We start from the raw sequence: 24,695 nt of genomic DNA on the forward strand, positions 1-24,695 counted from the left end.
GTATAAGACAATATCAAAACGCACACATTGATAACACATTGATTAAAACACACTGACATACATAATACAAGCGAAAGCGTAAAATATAAAAGCAAATCATTAATCAAAGATGCTACAAAATTCCTTCTGATATCAAATATAAACTTTGAATCGTGTGTTCCTCGCCTTATTATAAACGAAATCCAACTGCATCTGTAGGGTTACATATACAGGGTCGCTTGTGCGTCGCTCCACTGCCGTATTATCAGACTCATTTTTGATCAATTTCTTTCATTTTTATTTTGCTATATTCGATGCCGCAAAGTGAAAATGTGTCCTGCCCCTTTGTTGTTTGCCCTTGCTTGTTTATCCTTTGCCTAACAGCCAGGCTGGCATACGGCTGGCAGCCTTGCTTGCAGCTGGCTGCTATGTTCGCCTATGGATTGAGCTGTAGCACCACCCGCAGCACCACCCGCCACACCACGGGCAGCACTGCTCGCCGTGATTCGTGCACCTCTCGAACTTTGTTTGTTTGCGGTTTTGGCTTCTGCGCTTTTGCGTTTTCCATGCGCCGCGTATCAATTATCGTCTCGAATTTAGTACCTGGCACCAGGTGTGAGTGTGTGTGTATCTACTTGCTGCTGTTGTTGCTTTTCTGCTGCATACTTGCAGGCGGCACGCTTTAAGTTCAAGTGCAAACGGAAGCAGAGCAGAGCGAAGCCAAGCAGAGCAGAGCAGAGCAGAGCAGCTGACCAACTCAATCATTCCGACGCTCATATGAATTTCCTCGATTTGTACACTTGTTGGTGCTGGGCGCCTGTTGGCAAGGCTCTCGTTACAAGCTGGCGAGAGCGAGAGAGAGCAGCACTGAGCGAAAGAGAGAGGGCAAGAGAGAGCGGAAGACTGAGAGAGAGAGAGCAAGTAAGAGAGAGAGAGTGTGGGCTGAGCAACGGGCTGAGAAATTCCACACGGCCTTTTGACACTTGAACAAGTTGTTGCTTCTGTCTCTTGCCGTGTGTGTGTGTGTGTGTGGGTGTGCGTATTTCTGTTTGTGTGTGTCTGTGTTAGTTGGTGCGTATATTAGGCATGCAGCAGGCAAAGCCAAAACAGGAGAGAGCAAGAGCTGCTGCAGCTGCGATTTGACTGCAGCTGCTGCCAATTGCTGTTTGCCTGTTGCTGCATTTTCCAGCTAAGGCGGGAGCACCCCGTTCGATGCATACCCTGTGACACCGCTCAAGCGCTGCCCAGGTGTTTGGCTGCCCGGGGCCGAGTCCCACTTGCAGAGCCCCACTGCCTGTGGCAGATGCCCCTCCCCCCAGAGCAGCACTGACCAACCTTCGGCTGCCTACACACCTTTATCTTTATTTTTGGGATTTTTGGCGGATTATAAATGCTGCACGTAATTTGTTTACCTATGTCCTGAGCATCAAACGAGCCGGCAAATGGCTTACCGCCTGTCTGTCCCAGCATCTCCATCTGCCTCTCTGTTTGTCTGTCTGCCTGTCCACTCCGACCCATTGTCTTGTGCTGCGCTCATAATTGGAAGCCCTTTTGTTATATACCCAGCATTTTTCTTGCAGATCAAACAGGCCATATAAGCCTGATGCTTATATAGATTTTACTTATATAGAAATTTGGAGCAAGGAAAAGGCTGTTTCAACTCGCATTCATCAATTATATAACTTCCTATATAGATATTTGTCTCTATCCATGCTCTATCGATGTTTTATAGACTTATGTATATTTCTATCTCTCTCTCTCTCTCTCTCTCTCTCTCTCTCTCTCTCTCTTTAGAGACCTCTTTAGGTCATTGAGTTTACTTCTGATAATATTTTCGTAGGCTATTGAATTCTCTAGGGAATATATATACTTTATTTCTCTCTGACTGTGCAGGGTAACGTCTAAGCGATTTCCATCTTCACATTTGCCTCTTTTTTTCTCAATTTGCTCGTCTGATTTGCTGATAAGTTTGGCAGCCAAATCCGGCAGCTGCCATATGTTGGCCATTATTGAATCTTTAATGTCAATAAGCAAAACCTTTGTTGCTTCTGTCTGCAGCTTTTCTTGCTGCCATTTTCCACCTTCCTCTTTCACACTGCCTCCCCTCTCTCTCTCTCTCCACCACTCTCTTTCGGCTGTCATTGTTTGGTTTGTGTTGCCTACTTTGAGGTGCGGCAAACGAAATTGTCAAACTGCATTGCTGGGTGCTGGGCGTCGAGGCGTGGCATGTGGGGGTAGGGTAGGCGCAGGGGCGTGCCCCTTTGCGCCACAGACAAACTTCGAATGCAAAAAGGTGAAACAAACGGAAAATAATAATAAGAAAACGCTTTTTGGCAGCTTCGTGTTGCAAATTGCAAGCGAAGCGATGAACACAGAAAAAAAAGAAAATATATAAGAAACTTTGACGATTTGTGAGCGCCCAGAAAGTAGTTAAAGTTGGCGCTGCAGTTAACCCCGACGACGGTGACGACAACAATTGTTGATTTATGGCGGCCAATGGCCCCAATGAACCCTCAAAACAAAGGCTCCAAAGGCCTAAGCCAACTGCCTCACCTAAAGTTGAGCATTTGCATTAATTGAATGCGCCAAGGCAATCAACAGCAAAACAAAGAAGAGGCAGCTGCACAGACAAACAACAATTATAAATATATATGTCTACATATATACATATATACATCTTAAGATCAAACAATTTGTAAATTGAGCAACAGTTTAGGCCGAAGGTAACAGCAGCTGCTGCTGTGAAGTTCTGCTTGAACATCTTGAAAGACGCAGTTGAGTCAGCTATATACATATGTATATGTATATATATATGTATGATGTTTTCATCATTATATACGAGTGCCTGTGTTGAATTTTTATTATATTTTTAATCATTCATCTTAACAATAATAATAATAACAAGCTTAAATCCAGGCAAATCTCTAGTTTTGGTGGCTTACAAAATGTCGGGCACTCAAACCGACAGACAGATGGACGGACGGATAGATTATCTATATAAACTAAGCTCGTTTTTTCTATCCAAAAGTAGTGCTTTATCAAGATTACTTCAGACTGTTAAGGACATATGCCCAGAAACGAATAAAGGAATCAATCTTCCCACAAACTGACAGCGTAAAGCTAGATTTTACTTTTGGCTATGACAATGGAAATAATAATACTAAACAGATATAGTCTAATTGATTTGAATCAAAGATCTAATCGACAGTGTTTCAATCCGTTTTTATACCCTGAACCCATTGAAAATGGGAAATCAGGGTATAATGGTTTTGTTGAAATGTATGTAACAGGCAGAAGGAGGCGTGGCAGACCCCACAAAGTATATATATTCTTGATCAGGGCGACGAGCTGAGTCGATTTGGCCCTGTCCGTCTGTCTGTCTGTCCGTCTGTCGGTCTGTCCGCCCGTCCGTCTGTCCGTCTGTCCGTCTGTCCGTATGTTTGAACGCGTCGATTTCCGAAGATATAAGAGCTAGAGACTTGAATTTTTTTTTAAAATGACCGTATATACAGCGCGGACGTCGAGTTTGCTTTTAAAATTCGATAAATCATCCCGTTATGTTTTTATCGAGTAAAAACATTCAAGTTCAAATCAGATGCCTCTATAGCTAATTGTGAATGATTTTTCTTTTTTTTAATTTCTCAAATATTCAATATAATATGTAGATCATATGCTAAAAGTTTCATTAAATTCCGTTCAGTCAAAAATTAATAAACAAGTAAGAAGGCTCCAGTCGAGACTGCTCGACTAGGAGATACCCTGAACCCTCCAAACTGATATTCTAATCATTCTGGACTTCTTTTATGCACACATACATACACATGCACGTATAAGCACGCGCTTTGCAAACTGCGCAGCTAGCAGCGGCTGCGCTTGGGCTGCACTGCAGTGTGGCCAATATAACGAGAATTTATTTGTTGAATAATTTCTTTTGTAGACATACGATCTTAATGAAACTTTTAGAGCGTAATCATATGGCTTAAATGTGTGTACATTTCAAAGCACAAGTCTCTAGTACTTGAAATGCGTTTTTTACAAATTGGGGGCGAAGGGGGCGTGGTATCCAAAATCTGTAAATTACAAAATCTTTGTATCCATTAACTTTATATACAACGCAAATTTGAAGTCTCCAGGTCTAAAAGTGTTCAAAATAAGCTGAAAAAACATTGTCGATTTTTCGATTATTCTCGATAAAAAAGTTATCGGATGAGTTATCGAAAAAATAAAGCAAACTTGTACTGCCTATGGTATACACGAGTATGCTTGCCAAATTTCAGCTCTCTAGCTCTTATATCTTCTGAGATCCTTTTGCTCATACGGACGGACGGACGGACGGACGGACCGACGGACGGACGGACAGACGGACAGGGCTATATCGACTCAGCTCGTCGTCCTGATCAAGAATATATATACTTTATGGGGTCTGCGATGATTCCTTCTGCCTGTTACATACTTTTCACAAAACCATTATACCCTGATTTCCCATTTTCAATGGGTTCAGGGTATAAAAATAATCAAATATTTGGCCAATTAACAAACGCACGTGCAGCAGCTACAACAAAAACATTCGTTGAATCACATCAGCTGTTAGTTTCGTTTAGTTTTGGTAGATGGCGCAGCAGCAGTGAATCTATTTGAGTTTTGCCAGCGCCACCAGCAGGAGTGGGGTGGCCTAGTGTGTTAGCTGCATGACGCTCGATCGAGAAGTCTCGGTTCGAATCCCGATCGGTGCAACACTGATGTTAATTTTTTTTAATTGTTTCAAAATATTTTTATATTTTCATAAATGCGTTTTCTATTTAATTTATATTTTTAAATACACCGAAATTGAAATTTTAACTATACTTTATGTGCGTTTTTAATAGTTTGGTTATTCTAGCAGATTCTTAGAATCACATCAGCAGTTAGTTTCGTTTAGTTTTGGTAGATGGCGCTGCAGCAGTGAATCTATTTGAGTTTTGCCAGCGCCACTAGCAGGAGTGAGGTGGCCTAGTGTGTTAGCAGCGTGACGCTCGATCGAGGAGTCGCGGTTCGAATCCCGATCGATGCAACTGAAGTTAATTTTTTTTAATTGTTTCAAAATATTTTTATGTTTTATTAAATGAGTTTGGTATTTTATTTATATTTTTAAATACATTGAAATTGAAATTTCAGCCCTACTAAATGAGCATTTTTATTTGTTGGGTTCAGGGTAGTATCTAGTCGAGCACTCTCGACTAGAATTTTCTTACTTGTTTCAATATTTTCTGCAGATTGTTGAATTGATTTTGGCAGTGCGCTCGAAAGTATGCAATGACAATTTGACTATCTCAACTTTTAGCCAGGGGAATGAGCTGGGAATCTATTTCAAATGAATAAGCCCCGCTAATTGTGCACATAATCTGTGCAATTATATAATATATAGCTTAATAGGGAGTGTAAGAGATTTTTTTCTGATTTAGCTCACGGCGGCAGCTGTGGAAACTTAAAGCTGTCTCTGATTACACTTGAGCCAAGTGCCACGCCTCCAGTTGCTGGCGCGCGCCTCTTGTCTTTGCTTTTAATTAGCCCACTGCACGCTCTTAAGCCCCAACCATTCTTCTTCCGCTTCTCCTTGTTTTTTTTTTTTTTTTTACTTGTTATTTTTGTCTTTCCGCCTCCGCCCGCGGACTAGCTCCCTCTCCCCCTCTCACTCTATTCTGCTGTCTCTGTGTGTATCTCTCTCTCATTTCCTTGTAATCAAATCCGCGTTGCTTTCCACTTTGTGCTGTGCATACTTTGAAACGCCAACAGATGAATGAAAAGTGTGAAAAATATTTGTGAAAATGCTTAAGTTGACTGGAATTTTGAGCGTCCAACAGCAACGGCAACAGTCAAGCTGAATACAAAAAAAAGGGTTCAAAAAGGCCAAAAGCAGCATGCACAGGAAACTGTGGCTAACGATGCTTGCCGTCGCAAAGTCGAGCCGAGCCGAGCTGAGCAGAGCAGAGCAGCGCAGCTGAGCCAGAGGTGTGGCGTGGCTGTTGTGTCATTTCGAGTAGGTTGTCAGGCTTATCAACTTATCAACACACAGCGCGCACACACACACACGCACACACACAGACAACTAGACAACCAGAGACAGACACCTAACAAACTTTTGCTTTTAAGTTGGCAACTGACAAATTCGACACAGCAGCAGCAACAACAACAACAACAAGCATAAAAATCAGTGGGAAATGCTTGTTAAACTGCATCCGGTTGAGGGCTAATTGCACCATTGGCTTGCCAAAAATATATATTTTTCAAAAAAATATGAAAGTAAACAGAGTTATGTCACAGTAGATACCCTGTAAAATTCGAATTCGAGAATTTCTTAATAAGTCACTCTATATAGCTTAAGAGTAAATACTCAAGTATATGTATATACAATAATTTAATAAAAGTTAATTAAATTATTTGACAGAAAAGGTCATAGTCAGGGTCTTAACTTTATAAATACATATGAATCAAAAACGTATTCGAAAATTAAACGAAAAATATATATAGAAATATATATCCATAAAGCTTAAACTGCATTTAATTTATATTCAAAAAATAAAAATAAATAAATAAAATAATAATATTTTATATATCAAACTAGAAACTTCGAATTCGTCAGTTTAAAACTAATGTCAACTTAAAAGACTAACTTAAATAAAGAGTAGCTAAAATGCCCTCACTAGATGCCAATGCCATAAGAGCTGTCTTGGTCGACAGTGCTGGTGCCTCACACATATCCTATAATTATGAGTGTATTTATTAGTAACAAAAGTTTTAACCAAAATAAGAATTCCTTGCAATTTGCCAATGCTTTGATACTGAGGGAAACAGCAAGAGTGAAATTTTGTTATTTTTATAAAAAGAAACAAAAAGTCCTTTTGCTTGTGGTAAAGCTGAGGGTCTTTCAGAAATGTGTTTGGGTTGGGGGATTTAAACAATTTCTATTTCGCTCTTCCAGATGTCCCATTCTGCCGGTTACTCACTTGGCAGTTTTTGCATACTTTATAGGGTATACATATGTGAACATGAATCTAAACCAGAAACCATCTATTCTGACCATTTCAGAGTGCAACGCCAATGAGTACAGATGTCGCAATGGAATGTGTATCGATAACAGCAAAGTCTGCAACTACGTCGCGGATTGTGTCGATGGCGAAGATGAGGGCGATGACTGCCGTAAGTAGATGAGCAAATGCAAATCCATTTATACCTGAAACCGTATACACACACAACTACACATACACATACACGCACTTATATATATATATATATATATATATATATATTATATATTATATACATGTAAATTTATTGGTAGACGTAAGCCCAAAACTATTTTGGATACGTCTATGCGTTGACTAAGTTTGACTAAGTCTCTAGCTGTAAGACATATTAGATAATCGGTAATCGATAACCGCTACTTGTAAGCCGATATCCGACCTGTCGGTCGTAGGCATAAGTCCGCTTACGGTAACTGTCCCCCATTAGCCAACTTGATTAACCACCAACCTTATTAACCACTAACCACTAACCGAATTATTTTTGCTCTCTTTGCTTTCTCTCTTTCTCTCTCTCCTTGCTCGCTCTCTCTTGTACGCCTGCCTGCCCGCTCGCAAATGGGGGCACCAACTAACACTGAAATAACCATAACAAATAAAACAACAACAAACAATATCAATAATAATCATTACCGTTATCCGATCACCGTATACTAACGCTAACCAGCCGCCGCCTGCAGCGGCATGGAGTATCAATGTCGCGATGGCACCCGCTGCATCAGCGTCAGCCAGCAATGCGATGGCCACGCCGATTGCAGCGATGCCGACGATGAGGAGCAATGCGATGGAAGTGAGTATCAAACAGTCAACCAATCATTCGATCAATCTATCATTCAATCAATCAACCAATCAGTTTCAATAACTTGCTGATCACACTGAACATCAAATTTCAGCATTTAGCTTAGCTTAGCTTTCCACTCTTTCTTCTCAATCTCAATCAATCAATCATGTTAGTTGATATACAGTAGAATCCGGTTATAACGACACTAATGGGACGGGTGTTATACCCGGAAGGCGCTATAACCGTATAAGTTTGCTCATAAAAGTTTAAATGGGGACCAGAATTTTCGTCGATATACCCATACAGACGCTATAAGCGGAGCCGTTATAACCGGATTCTTCTATATTTTTGTTTGGCATATACTGTAAATTTGATTCCCTTTACTTTTAATCATTTCATCAATTTTAATTCAGACACATCCAAAGGCATCGAGTCTTTACGATCTGTCTCTCAATCATTTTATGAGTGAATATATTCTTAATTTTCTCTCTCTCTTCCTCTCTCTCTTTCCCTCTTCTAATCGACTCTCTTTCCCACTCCTCCACTATCTGCGTCTCTTAATCCCATTTGATTGAAACGTATTCCAAAGACAAAGAATTTCTATCCTCTTTCATCATTGCCGGTGTCTCTCAATCATAATTGATTGAAACATTTTCTTGACATCGAATTTTCAAGTCTTCTATATCTCTCTCCCCATCTTTCACACTCTGTCCCTCTCAATCAAGAAATGCTAAATGCTTTTGAAATATGTTCAGTGTTCAGATCAGCATACATAACAATTCATCAATCACTCAATCCATCATATACATTTTGCTCATAATCTAACTTTTTTGCTCTGCATATCCACAAATCTCCACAACTCTCCCCTCTCCCACTCCCTCTCCGCGTCACTCTCTCTCTCTCTCGCTCTCTCTCTATCTCTCTTTGTCATGCTGCTCAGTTGTGCCAAGGCTGCGCTACACGTGCCCCAAGGGCAAATTCACCTGTCGCGATCTCAGCTGCATTTCGATCGTGCATCGTTGCGATGGACGCGCCGATTGTCCCCACGATCGCTCCGATGAGGAGGGCTGCCGTATGTCTAATAGCGCACGCGCTCTTCTCACTCTTCTCGCTCTTCAGCTTAATACATTATACTTTGCGTATATTCTCTCTCTCTCTCTTTCTCCCCCCTTATCTATCTCTATCTCTTTCGTTAACTGCTCATGCAGCCTGTCTGTACGACAAATGGCAGTGCGATGATGGCACTTGCATTGCCAAGGAGCTGCTCTGCAATGGCAATATCGATTGCCCCGAGGATATATCAGACGAGCGCTATTGCGATGGTGAGTGTGTGCATATGTGTGTGTTCGTGTGCCTGCCTATCAGTGTGTGTGCGTGTGTGAATGCCTGGGTATTGCTCTGTTGGACTGCTCGAGTGTGTGTTCGTACACTCGCAGGTAAGTTGGTTCGCTCCATTGTCTCTTCTGTTCCTTTTGCCGTTGCACAACACTGTTTGGCACTTATCGATTCCCCGCTCCTGACAGCTGTCAACTGTCAGCTGTTGCCTTGGTCAGTCGCTGACTTCCTCCTGACACTCGCCACATTCGAAACGCATAACTAATCCACACATAGCCTACTATCGGCAATCGATAATACATTATTAATCACATATACCAACACACACACACATATACTCAAACAACTCAGGTGGCTACGATGCCGATCAGTGTCTGTACAATGAGTTCCGCTGCAGGAACGGTGAGTGCATACCGATGCGTCAGGTGTGCGATAACATCTACGATTGTAACGATTATACAGACGAGGAAGACTGCGGTAAGTCCTTCGTCTTGTATTGTTATCAATAGTTATTATATTTGTATCTCTGTTTCTTTGTCTACCTCTCTCCCTCTCTCTGTGTGTTATTGATATAAGTTTTATATATTTTAAATGCTTACTGCGGTTCTCTGTTCACAACTTTTGGTAACTGTTTTGGTAACTACTTGGTGACGGCTCTCAACTCTCGCCCTTTACTACCCCTCCCCCCGTTTCTCTATATCGCTCTCTGTCTTTCTGCGTGTTTACCGCTTCTTTGATAATTCATTTATCGATTGCTTTTGCGTTTCTGTGTTTAGCTATTATGCGTGTCAACTGCCCAAAAATTATGATTTTTTTCTTAACAAATTTACATTTTATTTCTCTTTTTTTCCAATTCGCCTTGAAAACAATTCGAAAAAAACAAAACAATTTTATACAAACAAATATGTGAACGAACTTGGTTGTGGTTATCGAATGTCCAAAAACTAATCGATTAATTGCACGTTACAACAACTACAACCCAACTCCCCGCAACTGGAACAACGAATCGAAATCGACAACAACAACAACAATAATATCAATTGGCTCCACTGCGAAATTTGCATGCTCCAAACATAATAACAAAAATCAAAATCAAAATTTGCATTAAATTCGAATATCGATGTCCAATCCATTTGCCTAATATCCCCATCCTATATCCATATATGCCGGGTTTTGCATGCGGTCTATTACCATTACCCTGTCCGAAATCCTTTCCTTGCCCTTTCAAAACCGGTAAACGTACGCGGCCGCTAACAGATCCGAACGATATCGGAAACAACATCGATGATGATGTGATCGATCGTGATGGCATTATACGCCAATATGGAGACCATCGCCATCCTCCGCCGGCTCCTGGCCGCGATAACGAAAGAAATAGATACAAAGATGGCTTGCACAAGGCCGACGCGGAAGAGTACGAGCTGTACTATCCGCAGGATCATTACGCAAAAGCAACTCCCCAAAAGCCGTGCGATGCCGATCACTTCAAATGCCAAAATAACGTTTGCATTCCGATCCGCTTACGCTGCGATGGGTTCCACCACTGCAACGATCGGAGTGACGAAGCTGATTGCGATCGATATAGGCCTCCAACAACCACCAGGCGACCCGTAACGCTTGCGCCCACGCGTTATCCCTGGGTAACATATGGGCCCGCCCCACTGGAACGACTGACAACGGCTGCGCCGCCCTTAACTAGAGTAACACCGGCTGCCACGCGTCCCACCACTAACCCAATACCAATAACAACGAGAGGAGTTGCATCGAGTAGGTTTCCTAACTGTACTAGCTCGTATTAACGAGTAGCGGGCTGGCTTACATTCTGTGTGGGCTTTAGAGCAGCGAGAAGCGTGCTAGCGCTACGAGCTACAACTATGAGTAACGTATAATAAGTAACGAGTAATAAATAGTGCGTAGCAAGTGGTTAGTTACGGCGAGTAATGAGTTGCGAATAATAAACTATAAGTAACAAATAACGAGTAACGAGATGACGTGTTAGAGATGACAAATAACTAGTTACAGGTGAAGAGCACTTGATTACAAGTTATGCCACTCTCGTTACTTGCCAGTTGAAAACTACAATTATCAAGTAACGAGCGACGAATAACGAGTTGCCAGTTACATAAGTAACAATTAACGAGTTACGCATGAGGAGTTAGAAATTCCAAGTAATCAGTTACAAGTAACGGATAATCAGTTGCAAGCTATGCAGCACTCGTTACTTCACAGTTAAAAGCTGCGATTCTCAAGCAACGAGCTACGAATCATAAGCTACTAGTCACGATACAAGTAACGAGCTACGAGTCTCAAGTAATGAGTTACAAGTATCGAGTTGATTAAGGAAGACTCGTTACTTACTACATAGTTGCTACATACATTCATTAAGTGACGAGTAATCAGTTGTGTATTCTCGTTTAAATGGGCTTGGGTTCGGGTTAAATTCTTTGGGTTAGACGACTTTGATATCAAAGTGCATGCCATGTCTGTGACTCTACAATTGAAAATGAAACATTGAAACTTACTTAAGCTAAGCACACACACTCGTACACGCACACACACGTACAATCAACTAGTTATAAAGTAAAGCGTTTAATTTAGCATTTAATGTTATGTTATTTTTAAATTTATTAGTCCTAGATCGTTTTTAATTATAATTGCCACACACACACACATACCCACACACGCACATACGTATACATTACCAGCATTTCCCTCTCTATGTATATTTATACCGCTCTCTTTCTCTCTCATGCACTTATTGTGAATCTCTATCTCTCTTTTTTATGTTATTTTTATACGTGCTCGCTCGTATTATTATAAATATGCCTTGTTGCCTGCCAAACACCAACACCGAACATCCCGACATTTACACAAAAACAAAACCCCAACACCATTTATAGACAGCTCATCATCATCATCATCATCGTCATCATCATCATTGGGCAGCAATTGCCTCGAAAACATTGAATTCGCGTGTCACAATCGCGATTGCATTCCGATTGAGAGCGTCTGCGATGGCATTCCCGACTGCCAAGAGCACGAGGACGAGGACTATACGCTCTGCAATTGCAGCGCTGACAAGGTGAGTCCTCGCACACATACACCCAGTCACCCACACACATACACACAGACACACACACATACATAGAGACTCTCACCAACAACATGTGTATTCCCAGTACAAATGTGTGAGGGGCGGCGGTTGCATACCCAAGACTCAAGTCTGCGATGGCAAATCTCAGTGCCGCGATGGTAGTGATGAGAGCGCATGCCGTAAGTAAAATTAAAAAAAAAAAAAAAAGAAACACCCATCCATGAACCACCTACAAACCACCCTCAAACCACCTATGAACCACCCACCCACACACACACTTTGGCGCTTGTATCTCGCCTGCAACATGAACTAATTATCCAACTAACAACCTATCTAATCTAGATCTTAAGCATTGTTTAAATTGATTAGAGATGGGCGCGTGTCGTGACACGATGCAGCCACATAAAAATTAATTACTAAACAAACACTAGCATAGCCTCATCTAACAGTAATATTCTTACAAAAAATTATTTATTATTTATTTATTTAATATTAGTTATTTAGTTTATTATTTTATTTATTTATACATTTATTTATTTAAAAATATTTTATTTTGGTATAGTTCTGAGCATGAGTTATTTGGTATTTTATTTGTTATTTTCAAATAAGTATATTTGAATAGCTTTTACATAGTGCTATAATCACACTTAAAACTCGAATCCAAAATCCTGCTTCCCCTGTGTCCACCAAATATCCTATAGAAGAAACGAAAGTATTATCATTTGTCATGCCGCTAACTGTACTCTTTTCTCTTCTTCTTTTTTTATGCTCTACGCTTTTATCTGAAAAATTAAAATATATATGTATATATACACCTAAAACGAAAAATATGTATGTCTATATATATATATTTTTGTATATACATACTGTGCGAGCATCGTCTCCCTTTCGCTCTTCCACTATTCTTCTGTCTCGCTCTTTGTGAACTATGCTCAATCTTCAACAAACTACAACAACAACACATCATTCCGTCATACCGTCATACCATCACACAACATACATCATCAGACTTTCATGCCAAATTTAATCTGAGCCGCCCGATCGTCGAATGCCAGAGCTTTCAATATCAATGCGGGGACGGAAGCTGCATTTCTGGCTATAAGCGCTGCAATGGCATCACCGACTGCGCTGACAGCGCCGATGAGTACAACTGTCTGATCAATTACGATACGAACTACGGTACAGCGAAAGAACAGAGTATAACTAACCTTAAAGATACATATATAACTAATTGGCTTAGAGCTTGATGGGTTCGCAGCAACTAGTGAACAGAGCGAGTTATCATATATCTAATATCTGACGCAACATTTCTCTTATCTTACATACACACACACACACACACACATTCACTCTCACACACACCCACACAAACATACAAATATATAGACAGTGACTCAGACACTGACAATGATAATGATCCCTTGAATGAGTGCGATCTGTACTACTTTGAATGTGACTTTGGTCAGTGCATACCCTTAGAGAAGAAGTGCGACGGCTATGCGGACTGTCAAGATGAAACGGATGAGCTCGATTGTCCGGCCTTTACAGGTAAAGAACCACACGTACATCGCTCACACACCCACTCACACACACTCACACACACTCACACACACTAAATGTGTTGGCTATAGTGTGGCTTTACTGTATTTGCCTAAGAACTGTCAAACTAATTACGCCCACGAAACTCACTCTCACTGTCTCACACACACACACACACACACCCTCACATATACATAATCATGATCATAAACATTTTGCAGAGCATTGTCTAGAGCACGAATTCGAGTGCGATGATTACTGTATACCGCGCGATCAGCTCTGCGACGGTATTGTTAACTGCAACGATGGCAACGACGAACGCAACTGTACTTCATGTCGCAATGAGGCCTATCTGTAAGACACCTTCCCAAAAGGCTCAGCTCATCCTAGCCACCATCATCGACACGAATCTGATCAGCTATTCTATATATTTCCATGTACACACTCATGCACACACAACCACACCCACACATACACACACTCTGTTACACACGATCATCGCCATCGCCATTATCATCGATCATCGATAAACTTATCGCTCAATCGGCAGCTGCAACACGGGCGATTGCATTGCAGCCAAGCTGCATTGCAATGGCATCGCGGACTGTTCCGATGGCAGCGATGAGCTCAACTGTGGTAAGCGCACATTACATAGAAACAAAAAACTAAAAAAAAAAGAGGAAACTGTCCCCGATAACTGACCTCTACCTATTAATCCGCAACCTGAAAATATTATTAATTACCGTATCAAACCCTCGCACTGCAAGCGTAGCTGCATCGTAGTCGTAGCACTTATGTAGTTTGAATTTCTTTTGATTTCTCGATAATTTTTAATCGATATTTTGCTGTAGCTAGTTGTGTCTAATTGGTAATATAGTAGCTCAGCTAAAACAGCGTTTGATTTTGTTATTATCCCATATATTTTCATTGTTTTGCATTACATTTTGAAGGTAGCAGCTGTGCGATAAATCAAATCGCCTGTAACGGCGCCTGCCTCGATTGGTCGCTGCGCTGCGATGGTATACGAGATTGCGACAATGGCGTCGATGAGCTCGATTGTCCGGGTAACAATTACACATTCACTTTTATACTTTCAATTCTGTAGACTTTTCCTTCGAAATTATCTTTTATCTTATCATTTCTACCAATCGATAGTTATCGATCTTTATTTAGACACACTAAACTTTTTTTTAATGCTCGCGCTGCTTATTAAGCATAGTTCCAAATTGATATCGATGCAAATCGATATCATGCAGAGCAGCCATGATTTTGCATTGCTTTTGTCATGTCATTTAATAAATATTTTTGTATTTTGTAATCGGCACTTATAATTGATTGTCGATAGCTTTGCTTTGCTAAATCAAGTTTCGCATTATTCCGTTTTCGTTTATTCAAATTTTACTTAAAACATTGAGTTGGCTTCGATATATATCGATCAGTATCGATGGCTCATAAAGAGCCCTATCACAGCTGTTTTCGCACTCTTACATACACCGTCATCTATCCATCTATCTACTTCTCTTTCTCTGTTACTCTCTCTCTCTCTCTCTCTCTTTATTTATTTTCTTTCTTTCTCTTATTCTTTGCTCTTTTGCTATCTCGTTTAGCCTATTGCTCTCACAAGTCAGAAATATTCCGCATAATTTTTGTGATGCTCATGCGTTTTATTTTTTTTATTTTTTACGTTTGTTATTTTTGTCATTTTGTTTTAACAAACGCCACACACACTCAAACACACACACAAACACACACAGCTGGCAGCAAACATTTTAGAAATACAACAGTTAGGAAATGCCAACCATATCAATGGCAGTGCTCAAACTCTGAATGCATTAACGCCGATTTTTTGTGTGACAAACATGCCGATTGCACGGACGAATCGGATGAATTGCCGAGTAGATGCTTGGGACAGGGTAACGATACACACAATTCCATTAAAAACCAAAAAAATCACCCCCACCAACCAGACAACCACCCACTCGATCCAATCAGTCACCCATTACCAAATCAAAGTCCAAAAAGCCAAAGAAAACAAAAATTATCCAAACCAAAAATCCAATTCCAATTAGTTTAAACTATATATATACATATATTCATATATAATTATAGCTGTAAGTTAGGCTCTTTTGCGTCTATCGATAAACAGCGATAGACTTGAGTGTATCGCAACAGGTTTGTATTGCTTGTATATATGTAATACTACTAAGTGAGTTTGTGTTTGTCAACTGAATGTTGCGCTTCACTAATGTCAACTACTCAACTGTTCTCCAAACAAGCATTGCTCATCTCGATTCTCTTCTCTCTTTCTTGTTATGCTACTGAAACACGCTTAACACGTAAATGCCATCGTTATCGCTATCGGTATCGTGATCCTGATAACGGTATCGACACACACACACACATCACAAATAAATTGCATGCCATCGCCATCGCCATATCGATATCGATATCGTCATCGCCATCATAGCCACCGATCGATTGACCGCGAATGACTGCCGACGAGATCAGTTCTTTTGCGATGAGTCGTGCTTTGATCGTTCGATATTGTGCGACGGAAATATCGATTGCATTGACCGCAGCGATGAGCGCGACTGCCATTTGCATACCACACGTCATCCATTGTATCCGCCACTACCCTGTCCACAGCACACGTGCCCCAGTGGCAGATGCTACACGGAAAGCGAACGCTGCGACGGTCGTCGCCATTGCGAAGACAGCTCCGATGAGGCCAACTGTAAGTATTTCATATTCAATCCTAAAATCGATATCATCGCCATCAAACAGAATCACAGCTCGTAACTCAAACAATTTCCGTAACGCTAGGGAGCATGCAGAACGCACTCATCACCTTAAAGTGAGAGACCATGAAACACAAGAGAGTTACTAACATGTAGTCCTGGTATATGTTAAGCGATAGGCTACAGCTTTAACGCTGGCTTAATTTATCTGAGTTTTTCGATTTGATAGATCTCAAGCGTAACCAAAGAAGAGAAATACTATTTCCGATAGCTACATTCATAAATTACAGCTAATTGTCACTTCATCATTGAATGCCTTCAATAGTTTTCGAAAGTATATATAGTAGCTGTTTTCAGTTTTGCTAAATACACACAAGAGTGATACTATTTCCAATAGTTCAATTGATCGATAACTCTCAGCGGTTATAATATTCAAAGAGATTGTCATTTGATCATGTCACGTCTTCAACGTTAAAATTATCGTTTTATTATCCTTCGATTATTTTCGCAGTCGAATGCATTAAAAACTCTCTAAGCAGCCATTTGAAAGTTGTAATATACAATATATTTAAATGGATATAGATTTAAAAAACCTATATCCCCTAATTCTATCGATTCAAATACTCTCTTCGATATCAAGTTTATGGTTTATCAAGAAATTAGTCAAAAAACTTTAGGAGATGACGTTTCTTTTTGTTTTGTTTTTTTTTTTTTTTTCTGCTAAGGATAACTGCTTAAGCACACTCAGTTTTGATAACTTTCAATTTTTGGATTCGTATCTTGCATAGCACTTGAGGCACCTAGTTTGAATTAGTTGTTGATTGACGTACTCACGTATGTCTAGTTAGTTATATGCTTTCTGTTTTCAGTTGCTGATCAATGTTGTTCACTCTCTTTCTCACTCACTCACTTTCTCTCTCTCTCCCACTCTTTTTCTCACTGTCTCTCTATCTCACTTGCTTACATTTACATCTACACACTAATTACAATGCACTGATCTATCTATGTATATATGACTGTCTCTCTCTCTCTCCAAATATAAATATATGTACTTTAACTATCTCTGACGTCTTTCTTTTTTGTCGCTTATAACAAATTCTTTTGCAAAATTGCACCAAATTAAAAAAAAAAAAAAAAAAAAATTTAAACAGGTACTCAATGCAAGGAAACCGAGTTTTTCTGTTACGATCGACAGTTTTGCATAAATGCAACACAGCACTGCGATGGGTATTACGACTGCAAAGACTTTTCTGATGAACAGAACTGTATTGGTTAATAATCAAATTTCTGCAATTATTTAAGCCATTATATTAGTTGTAGCTGTACATTGTTTTAGTTCGTACCTAAGCCAACTGCATGCTAGCTAAGTGAAAGAAACTCTAGTCCAAATTTAAGACACAACGATTATTAGAAAACGATATTTACGACAACAACACGAGTTACACATGTGTATGCACTCTTTCGTTTCTATACGATATATATATTGTCTACCTCTTTATATATATATACTATATGACTATGATTTGTCTAGCTTTGGATTCCGTACAGCTGTAGCAAAAGTTCGCTCGGAACTAATTCAGTTAATAATCTCTTCACTTGTTCGCTTCCACACAGGCTGCGCTTCGGATCAGTTCCGTTGCCGGGACGGCAGTTGTGTGTCCCAGGACGACGTCTGCAATGGAATCAGACAGTGCATGGATGGCTCGGACGAGGAGAACTGCGACATACTGCAATGCCAGCACAATCAGTTCCGCTGCCGGAACGGACAGTGTGTGAGCCTGACCGCTCGGTGCAACGGCAAGACCGATTGCCAGGACAGCTCCGATGAGAGCAATTGTGGTAAGTAGCCAGTTGTGTGGGAGTCCTTAACTGGGGCTTAGGCTAGGGCGACGAGCAACCAGCTTGATCCGTTATCAAGAACATCATCATCATCATCATGACCATCATCATTATCATCATAATATCATCATCATTGTCATTGATTGATCGATCACTGATCGTGATGAGGTCATCAACATTTAGCTAGCTACAGGCCTGCATCGCCAACAACCACCACCACCACCACCGCCACCACAACGACAACCACAACGGTGGCGCCAACGACAACTACAGTGCTGCCTGTGGGGCCATTGCGCATTATTTGCCCACCCACCGCGTTCCGGTGTGAGAATGGTCCTTGCATAGCGCTCACAGCGCGCTGCAATGGTGTTATCGATTGTCCGTTCGATGCCAGCGATGAGCTGGACTGTGAGCCCATCACTAATGAAATCGATAGTAAGTGCTCAGCGACCCGTGTACTATCCCGACCAACAACGGTGTCAGCACAAACAACCCCAACACCACCACCACCACCACCAACAATCACAACTATATTAATATTAGCTTAACCAATCAACCAGAGTACTAAACGGTTTAGGAAACAGTGCGGGTCTACTATAGCTATACGCTCTCGATTCTCCATTTAATACTTTTCTCTATAAATACGACTAATAAATATCATAATTCGTCTGCAGTAGATCATAGACTAATGCGCCAAGTGTACTTTTTATTTTCACAGCATCCGATACCTCTCCTGCTGGTCGCAGCCAGTTGAACCTGAAGACCTACCCGGACAGCCAGATCATCAAAGAAAGTGAGTTGAGAAAGAAATTTTAAGTATAATCTTGGGTGGCAAACAGAAAACCAGAACAGAATGCCTTGCAAAAGATCGATTATTTATGTCAATTGTAATAATCCATTTTATTGTCGATTAATTAAGTTTTGTAAACAATCAGGGACGCCTTCGATATCGATAACTTTGTCTGTTATCGATCTGAGATACTGCAAGCTCATTCACCGCTTTAACTTGTCGTTGTCTGTTCGATAGCTCGATATATGTAATCGAACACCTGGTCAAGATCTTTCTTTTGCAAGGCTCTAAAGCCCCTTCGAACGCATTCGAAGAACGTTTTTATGTATTTCATTGTTTTTGTCTACAATGGTTATAATGGTTTGTTTGATTCTACATAATGCTTTACCATTACTTTTAATGCTTAACCCAACCAAAATGACATAACCCATAAATTAAATACCTACAGGATATATTAGGGAGGGTAAGTTGGCCTAACTACACACTCTATATAAATAGTAGTCACTCGTCTCGTACAGCTGCACCACTACTGCACCACAGCAATTGGCAACAGGTCCGGCGTTGTACATTCTGTCGAAATTAATATTATTATTGATGTTGCAGTCAGCACCCACACCTGCTAGATACCTTAGAACAATCACAACTGTAAATCCCCCCACACACAATCACAATTCAATTGTATTATAGTCCTACTTAGATCCAATACTTGCTCGCTATGCTACCGACTATTAGATAATCTTATTTATATATATGTATATATATACGTTCCTTCCTTATGAATATTACCTAATAATTGTTGTGGCATGCAGGTCGCGAGGTCATCTTCCGCTGCCGTGACGAGGGTCCAGCCCGTGCCAAGGTCAGGTGGACACGCCCCGGCGGTCGCCCATTGCCTGTTGGCTTCTCCGACAAGGGAGGACGTCTGGAAATACCCAACATACGCGTAAGTTGGACTCGTCCTTACAATATTCACACTCGATTATAATCTAACCACTGTATCAATAGGTGGAGGACTCTGGCACTTATGTGTGCGAAGCTGTTGGCTACCCGAGCTACATTCAGGGCCAACAAGTGACCGTCCATCTGACTGTCGAACGCTGTAAGTATAATCTTGGGTGGTTCATTACTAATCCCTAGAGATTTGGTTGGGTTTGATTGGGGTTGTTGAATACTATACTCTCCGTTTGCTACGAATTCTGCTTGGACGCAGCTTGGGGCGAGCAAAAATACGAGGAGCCGAAATCAAATCGAATCAAATATGGCACCGTTCCGCATATTGATCTTGAATTCTTTGGTCTAGGTAAATTTGGAAGTTTTCGTAAGCTGATTTGGAGCTGGACTTGGTCTTTGATAGATAGTAAAAACATTCCTTAAGGAATTTCAATATATATAATTAGATAAATTAGATGGAAAATCATTTCATCAACGCTGCGTTAGGTAGCATTTATTGACAGTCTTAGACCAATGTCAGCTCCACGAATCATATTTGAGCATTAGATAATCCATAAAATATTTTTCAATTCCCCTACTGCCAACCTGGCTATTATGCTGGTAAGACTGAATGGGTCACAGCTATGACGGAATTCTTGAAGCTATAGCTCTGTACGTGTGCTCTTCTATTCGACAGTCAATATCGACGAACACGAACGCCCACCGACAGCCTGTACCGAATACCAGGCGACCTGCATGAACAGCGAATGCATTGACAAGTCGGAGATTTGCGATGGCGTGCCCAACTGCTCGGATGGATCCGATGAACACCGATGCAGCCACGGACGCAGATGCCAGCCGAATCAGTTCTTGTGCAGAAACACCAAGTGCGTGGAGCGCACATGGCGCTGCGACGGCGAAGACGATTGCGGTGACAATTCCGACGAGGAGTCCTGCGATCCCGAGCCCAGTGGTGCGCCCTGCCGCTACGACGAATTCCAATGCTCCACCGGTCACTGTGTACCCAAGAGCTTCCACTGCGACGGCATCAACGATTGCCGTGATGGCAGCGATGAGTTCGGCTGCAGTAAGTCACAAATCAGTAATAAATCAGGAAATTAACGACAATCTATTGACATACAAATAATCTGCATTGCAGCGGACCCGAAGCCACTGAGAAAACCACCACCGATGCAGTCGTTGCTGGAGGGACAGTCCTTAAACTTGACCTGCACGGGCACGGGTGTGCCCGTTCCGACGATCATTTGGCGTCTCAACTGGGGTCATGTGCCCGACCAGTGCACGTTCACGAGCTCGAACGGTCGCGGCGATCTCTATTGCCCCAACATGCAGTACAAGGACAGCGGCGCCTACTCCTGCGAAATAATGAATACGCGCGGCACCATCTTCGTAACGCCCGATACCATAGTGAAGGTGATACCTGATCGCAATCAGGTCTGTGAGGCTGGCTTCTTCAATATGCTGGCCCGTTCCACCGAGGAGTGCATCAAGTGCTTCTGCTTCGGCGTGGCCAGCTCCTGCGATAGCGCCAATCTGTTCACCTATGCCATACAGCCACCAATTCTGTCGCACCGCGTGGTCACCGTCGATCTGACGCCCTATCAGCAGATCGTCATCAACGAGGGCAGCGGACACTCCCTGCTTACGCTCCATCATGGTGTGCAGTTCCGTGCCTCCGACGTGCAATACAACAGTCGCGAAACACCCTACCTGGCCCTGCCCAGCGAGTACATGGGCAATCAGCTGAAGTCCTATGGCGGCGAGCTTCGTTATGAGGTCAACTATTTGGGCAGTGGACGTCCCATTTCTGGACCCGATGCCATCATCACCGGCAACGGTTTCATACTCACCAATCGTGTGCGCACCCAGGCCAACATACTGAACAAGGTGAGGATCAGCTTCCTGCCAGGCAATTGGCTTAAGCCCGACGGTCGCAAGGCCACACGGGAGGAGATCATGATGATACTGGCCAATGTGGACAACATTCTGATACGTCTCGGCTATATTGATTCGGTGGCACGCGAAGTGGAGCTAACCAACATTGCCATGGACTCGGCTGGCACCACGGACCAGGGTCTGGGAAGTGCCTCGCTGGTTGAGAAATGTAACTGCCCACCTGGCTATATTGGGGATTCATGTGAAAGCTGTGCACCTGGCTTTGTACGCCAGCCGGGCGGTCCCTGGCTGGGTCGCTGTGTACCCTTCGTGCCCGAGCTCTGCCCGGCCGGCACCTTCGGTGATCCGCGCCGTGGAATACCCTGCAGCGAGTGCCCCTGCCCGCACACCGGCACCAATAACTTTGCCAACGGCTGCAAGCTAAGTCCCGACAACGATGTCATCTGCAACTGTCACGAGGGCTATGAGGGCAGACGCTGTGAGAGCTGTGCCGCCGGCTATCAGGGTAACCCACTGATACCGGGCGGTGCCTGCCACAAGACACCCGAATCGCAGTGCAACATCGAGGGCACCTACAACCAGAATGCCGACGGCAGCTGCGACTGCAAGGCCCTGGTCACCGGAGATCGTTGCGACACCTGTGCACAGAACAGCTTCCACTTGAATTCCTTCACCTATTCCGGCTGCATTGAGTGCTTCTGCAGCGGCCTGCAGGCGGAGTGTACCAGCACCTCGTGGTATCGCGAGCAGGTCAGCAGCAGTTTCGGCCACTCCCATGTGCCGCATGGCTTCCAGCTTGTGCGCGACTACACGCTGGCCAGCCCTCAGTCCGTGCCCTTCGATACGCTTTCCAATGAGATTAGCTTCAGGTCCGGCTCGGAATACAGCGCCGACACCCTGTACTGGAGCCTGCCCGCCCCCTTCCTGGGCAACAAACTGACCGCCTATGGCGGACGTCTCAACTACACCCTCAGCTACAGCCCACTGCCCGGCGGCCAGATGTCGCGCAACAGCGCACCCGATGTGGTCATCAAGAGCGGCGAGGATCTAACCCTCATTCATTTCCGCAAAGCAGCCGTCAGTCCCAGCACCTCGAACTCATACGCCGTGCCGATCATTGAGAGCGCTTGGCAGCGCATAGACGGCGAAGCCACCAATCGCGAGCATCTGCTGATGGCGCTCAGCAAGATCGATGCCATCTATATCAAGGCCACCTACACCACCAGCACCATGGAGGGATCCCTCAAGCAGGTCGTCATGGACGTGGCCACCTCAAATGGCTACGGCACCCAGCGCGCCCTTGAAGTGGAGGAATGCCGTTGCCCCCAGGGCTACATTGGACTATCCTGCGAGCGTTGCGCACCCGGCTACAAGCGCAATGTCGAAGGCGGCCTCTACCTGGGCCTGTGCGAGCCTTGCGAGTGCAATGGTCATTCCACGCAATGCGATGCCGAATCTGGCGAGTGCCTGGTAAGTGCCAAAGACTCTATAAGACAATGCAACTGTTCCACTTCTAATACGCCCCTACCCCCTCCGCCCCACACAGAGCTGCGCTGACAACACCGAGGGCGAGAACTGTGATCGCTGTGCCGCCGGCTATGTGGGCGATGCCACTCGTGGCACGCCCTATGACTGCCAGCCGGACAACAATGGGCCACAGCCGCCGCAACCGCCCCAGCCGACGCCAGACGATCAGCGCGAATGCCAATGGTGCAACAGAGACGGAACGGAGGATTGCCGCAACGGTGTCTGCTACTGCAGGCGCAACGTGGTCGGCGCGCGCTGCGACCAGTGCCGTCCGAACACCTTCGGCCTGGCCTCCAGCAATCCGGATGGATGCAAGGACTGCTTCTGCTCGGGCCATTCGTCTCAGTGCCGTTCCGCCGTGGCTTATCGCCAGCTAATCGCCATCGACTTCATTAGCAACAAGGCTCTGATCACGGACGAATACGGACAGCAAATGGAAATGGACGATAGCAACCTCAAAAAGGACATTCCCACCAACATGTACACCTACACCTATCCGTCGTACTCGACCAAGTACTGGAGTCTGCGCGGCAATGTCCAAGGCAATCAACTGCACGCCTATGGCGGCTACTTGAAATACACCCTGGTCGCCGAGTCCTTCGGCGACTATCAGCCCGGCAACGATGTGGTGCTTATTGGCAATGGCGTGCGCCTGGTCTGGTCCCGACCGGCGAAGGATGCCCAGCTCAACGAGTACAGTGTGCGCCTCAGCGAGGATGAGCAGTGGCTGCGCTTGGACAGTGGCAGCGCCGTGCCCGCCTCCCGACACGACATCATGAGCGTTCTGGTCAATATCGAGCATCTGCTCATTCGTGCCACACCCAAAATCCCCACCACTCGCACCTCCATTAGCGATGTGACCTGGGAACTGTCATTGGACGCAGATCAGCCCGGCGCCGAGCTCGTAACGGACATCGAGCTGTGCCAATGCCCGGCCGGCTACACGGGCAACTCCTGCGAGAACTGCGCTCCGCTCCACTATCGCGAGGAGAACGGCCAGTGTCGCAGCTGTCCGTGCCAGGAGGAGAACACCCAGAGCTGCTACCTGGGCAGCAGCGGCTACGTCGAGTGCCAGTGCAAGCAGAATTTCAAGGGCGATCGTTGCCAGGACTTCGGTAAGTAGCTGTGCTAGCAGCACGGCAGCATACATCGAAAATTAGAGGCAAAG

At 43.5% G+C, this 24,695-nt stretch overlaps 1 protein-coding gene across 10 annotated transcripts in view; it reads left to right on the forward strand.

Annotated features, from left to right (window-relative positions):
* The window catches only part of trol (terribly reduced optic lobes), a 124,229-nt gene that overhangs the window by 77,600 nt on the left and 21,934 nt on the right, over positions 1-24,695 (forward strand). For 2 of the 10 annotated variants that reach the window (XM_089473565.1, XM_089473566.1), the window contains exons 9-28: positions 7,045-7,155; positions 12,054-12,235; positions 12,333-12,426; positions 13,256-13,426; positions 13,634-13,795; positions 14,008-14,140; positions 14,337-14,422; positions 14,737-14,850; positions 15,541-15,699; positions 16,254-16,520; positions 17,676-17,795; positions 18,139-18,363; positions 18,547-18,798; positions 19,082-19,156; positions 19,602-19,616; positions 19,963-20,096; positions 20,159-20,252; positions 20,781-21,170; positions 21,243-23,470; positions 23,547-24,642. In XM_089473565.1, the coding sequence (XP_089329691.1) occupies positions 7,045-7,155; positions 12,054-12,235; positions 12,333-12,426; positions 13,256-13,426; positions 13,634-13,795; positions 14,008-14,140; positions 14,337-14,422; positions 14,737-14,850; positions 15,541-15,699; positions 16,254-16,520; positions 17,676-17,795; positions 18,139-18,363; positions 18,547-18,798; positions 19,082-19,156; positions 19,602-19,616; positions 19,963-20,096; positions 20,159-20,252; positions 20,781-21,170; positions 21,243-23,470; positions 23,547-24,642 (6,108 nt within the window). Of the gene's footprint in view, positions 1-7,044; positions 7,156-7,704; positions 7,828-9,504; positions 9,631-10,410; positions 10,921-12,053; positions 12,236-12,332; positions 12,427-13,255; positions 13,427-13,633; positions 13,796-14,007; positions 14,141-14,336; positions 14,423-14,736; positions 14,851-15,540; positions 15,700-16,253; positions 16,521-17,675; positions 17,796-18,138; positions 18,364-18,546; positions 18,799-19,081; positions 19,157-19,601; positions 19,617-19,962; positions 20,097-20,158; positions 20,253-20,780; positions 21,171-21,242; positions 23,471-23,546; positions 24,643-24,695 lie in introns of all 10 variants that reach the window. The other 8 variants (XM_089473572.1, XM_089473574.1, XM_089473564.1 and 5 more) reach the window with 7 other exon arrangements.

The sequence above is a fragment of the Drosophila arizonae genome, chromosome X (genome assembly GCF_054131065.1).
Source record: "Drosophila arizonae isolate 15081-1271.41 chromosome X, UAZ_ARI_1.0, whole genome shotgun sequence".
NCBI classification, from domain to species: Eukaryota; Metazoa; Arthropoda; class Insecta; order Diptera; family Drosophilidae; genus Drosophila; species Drosophila arizonae.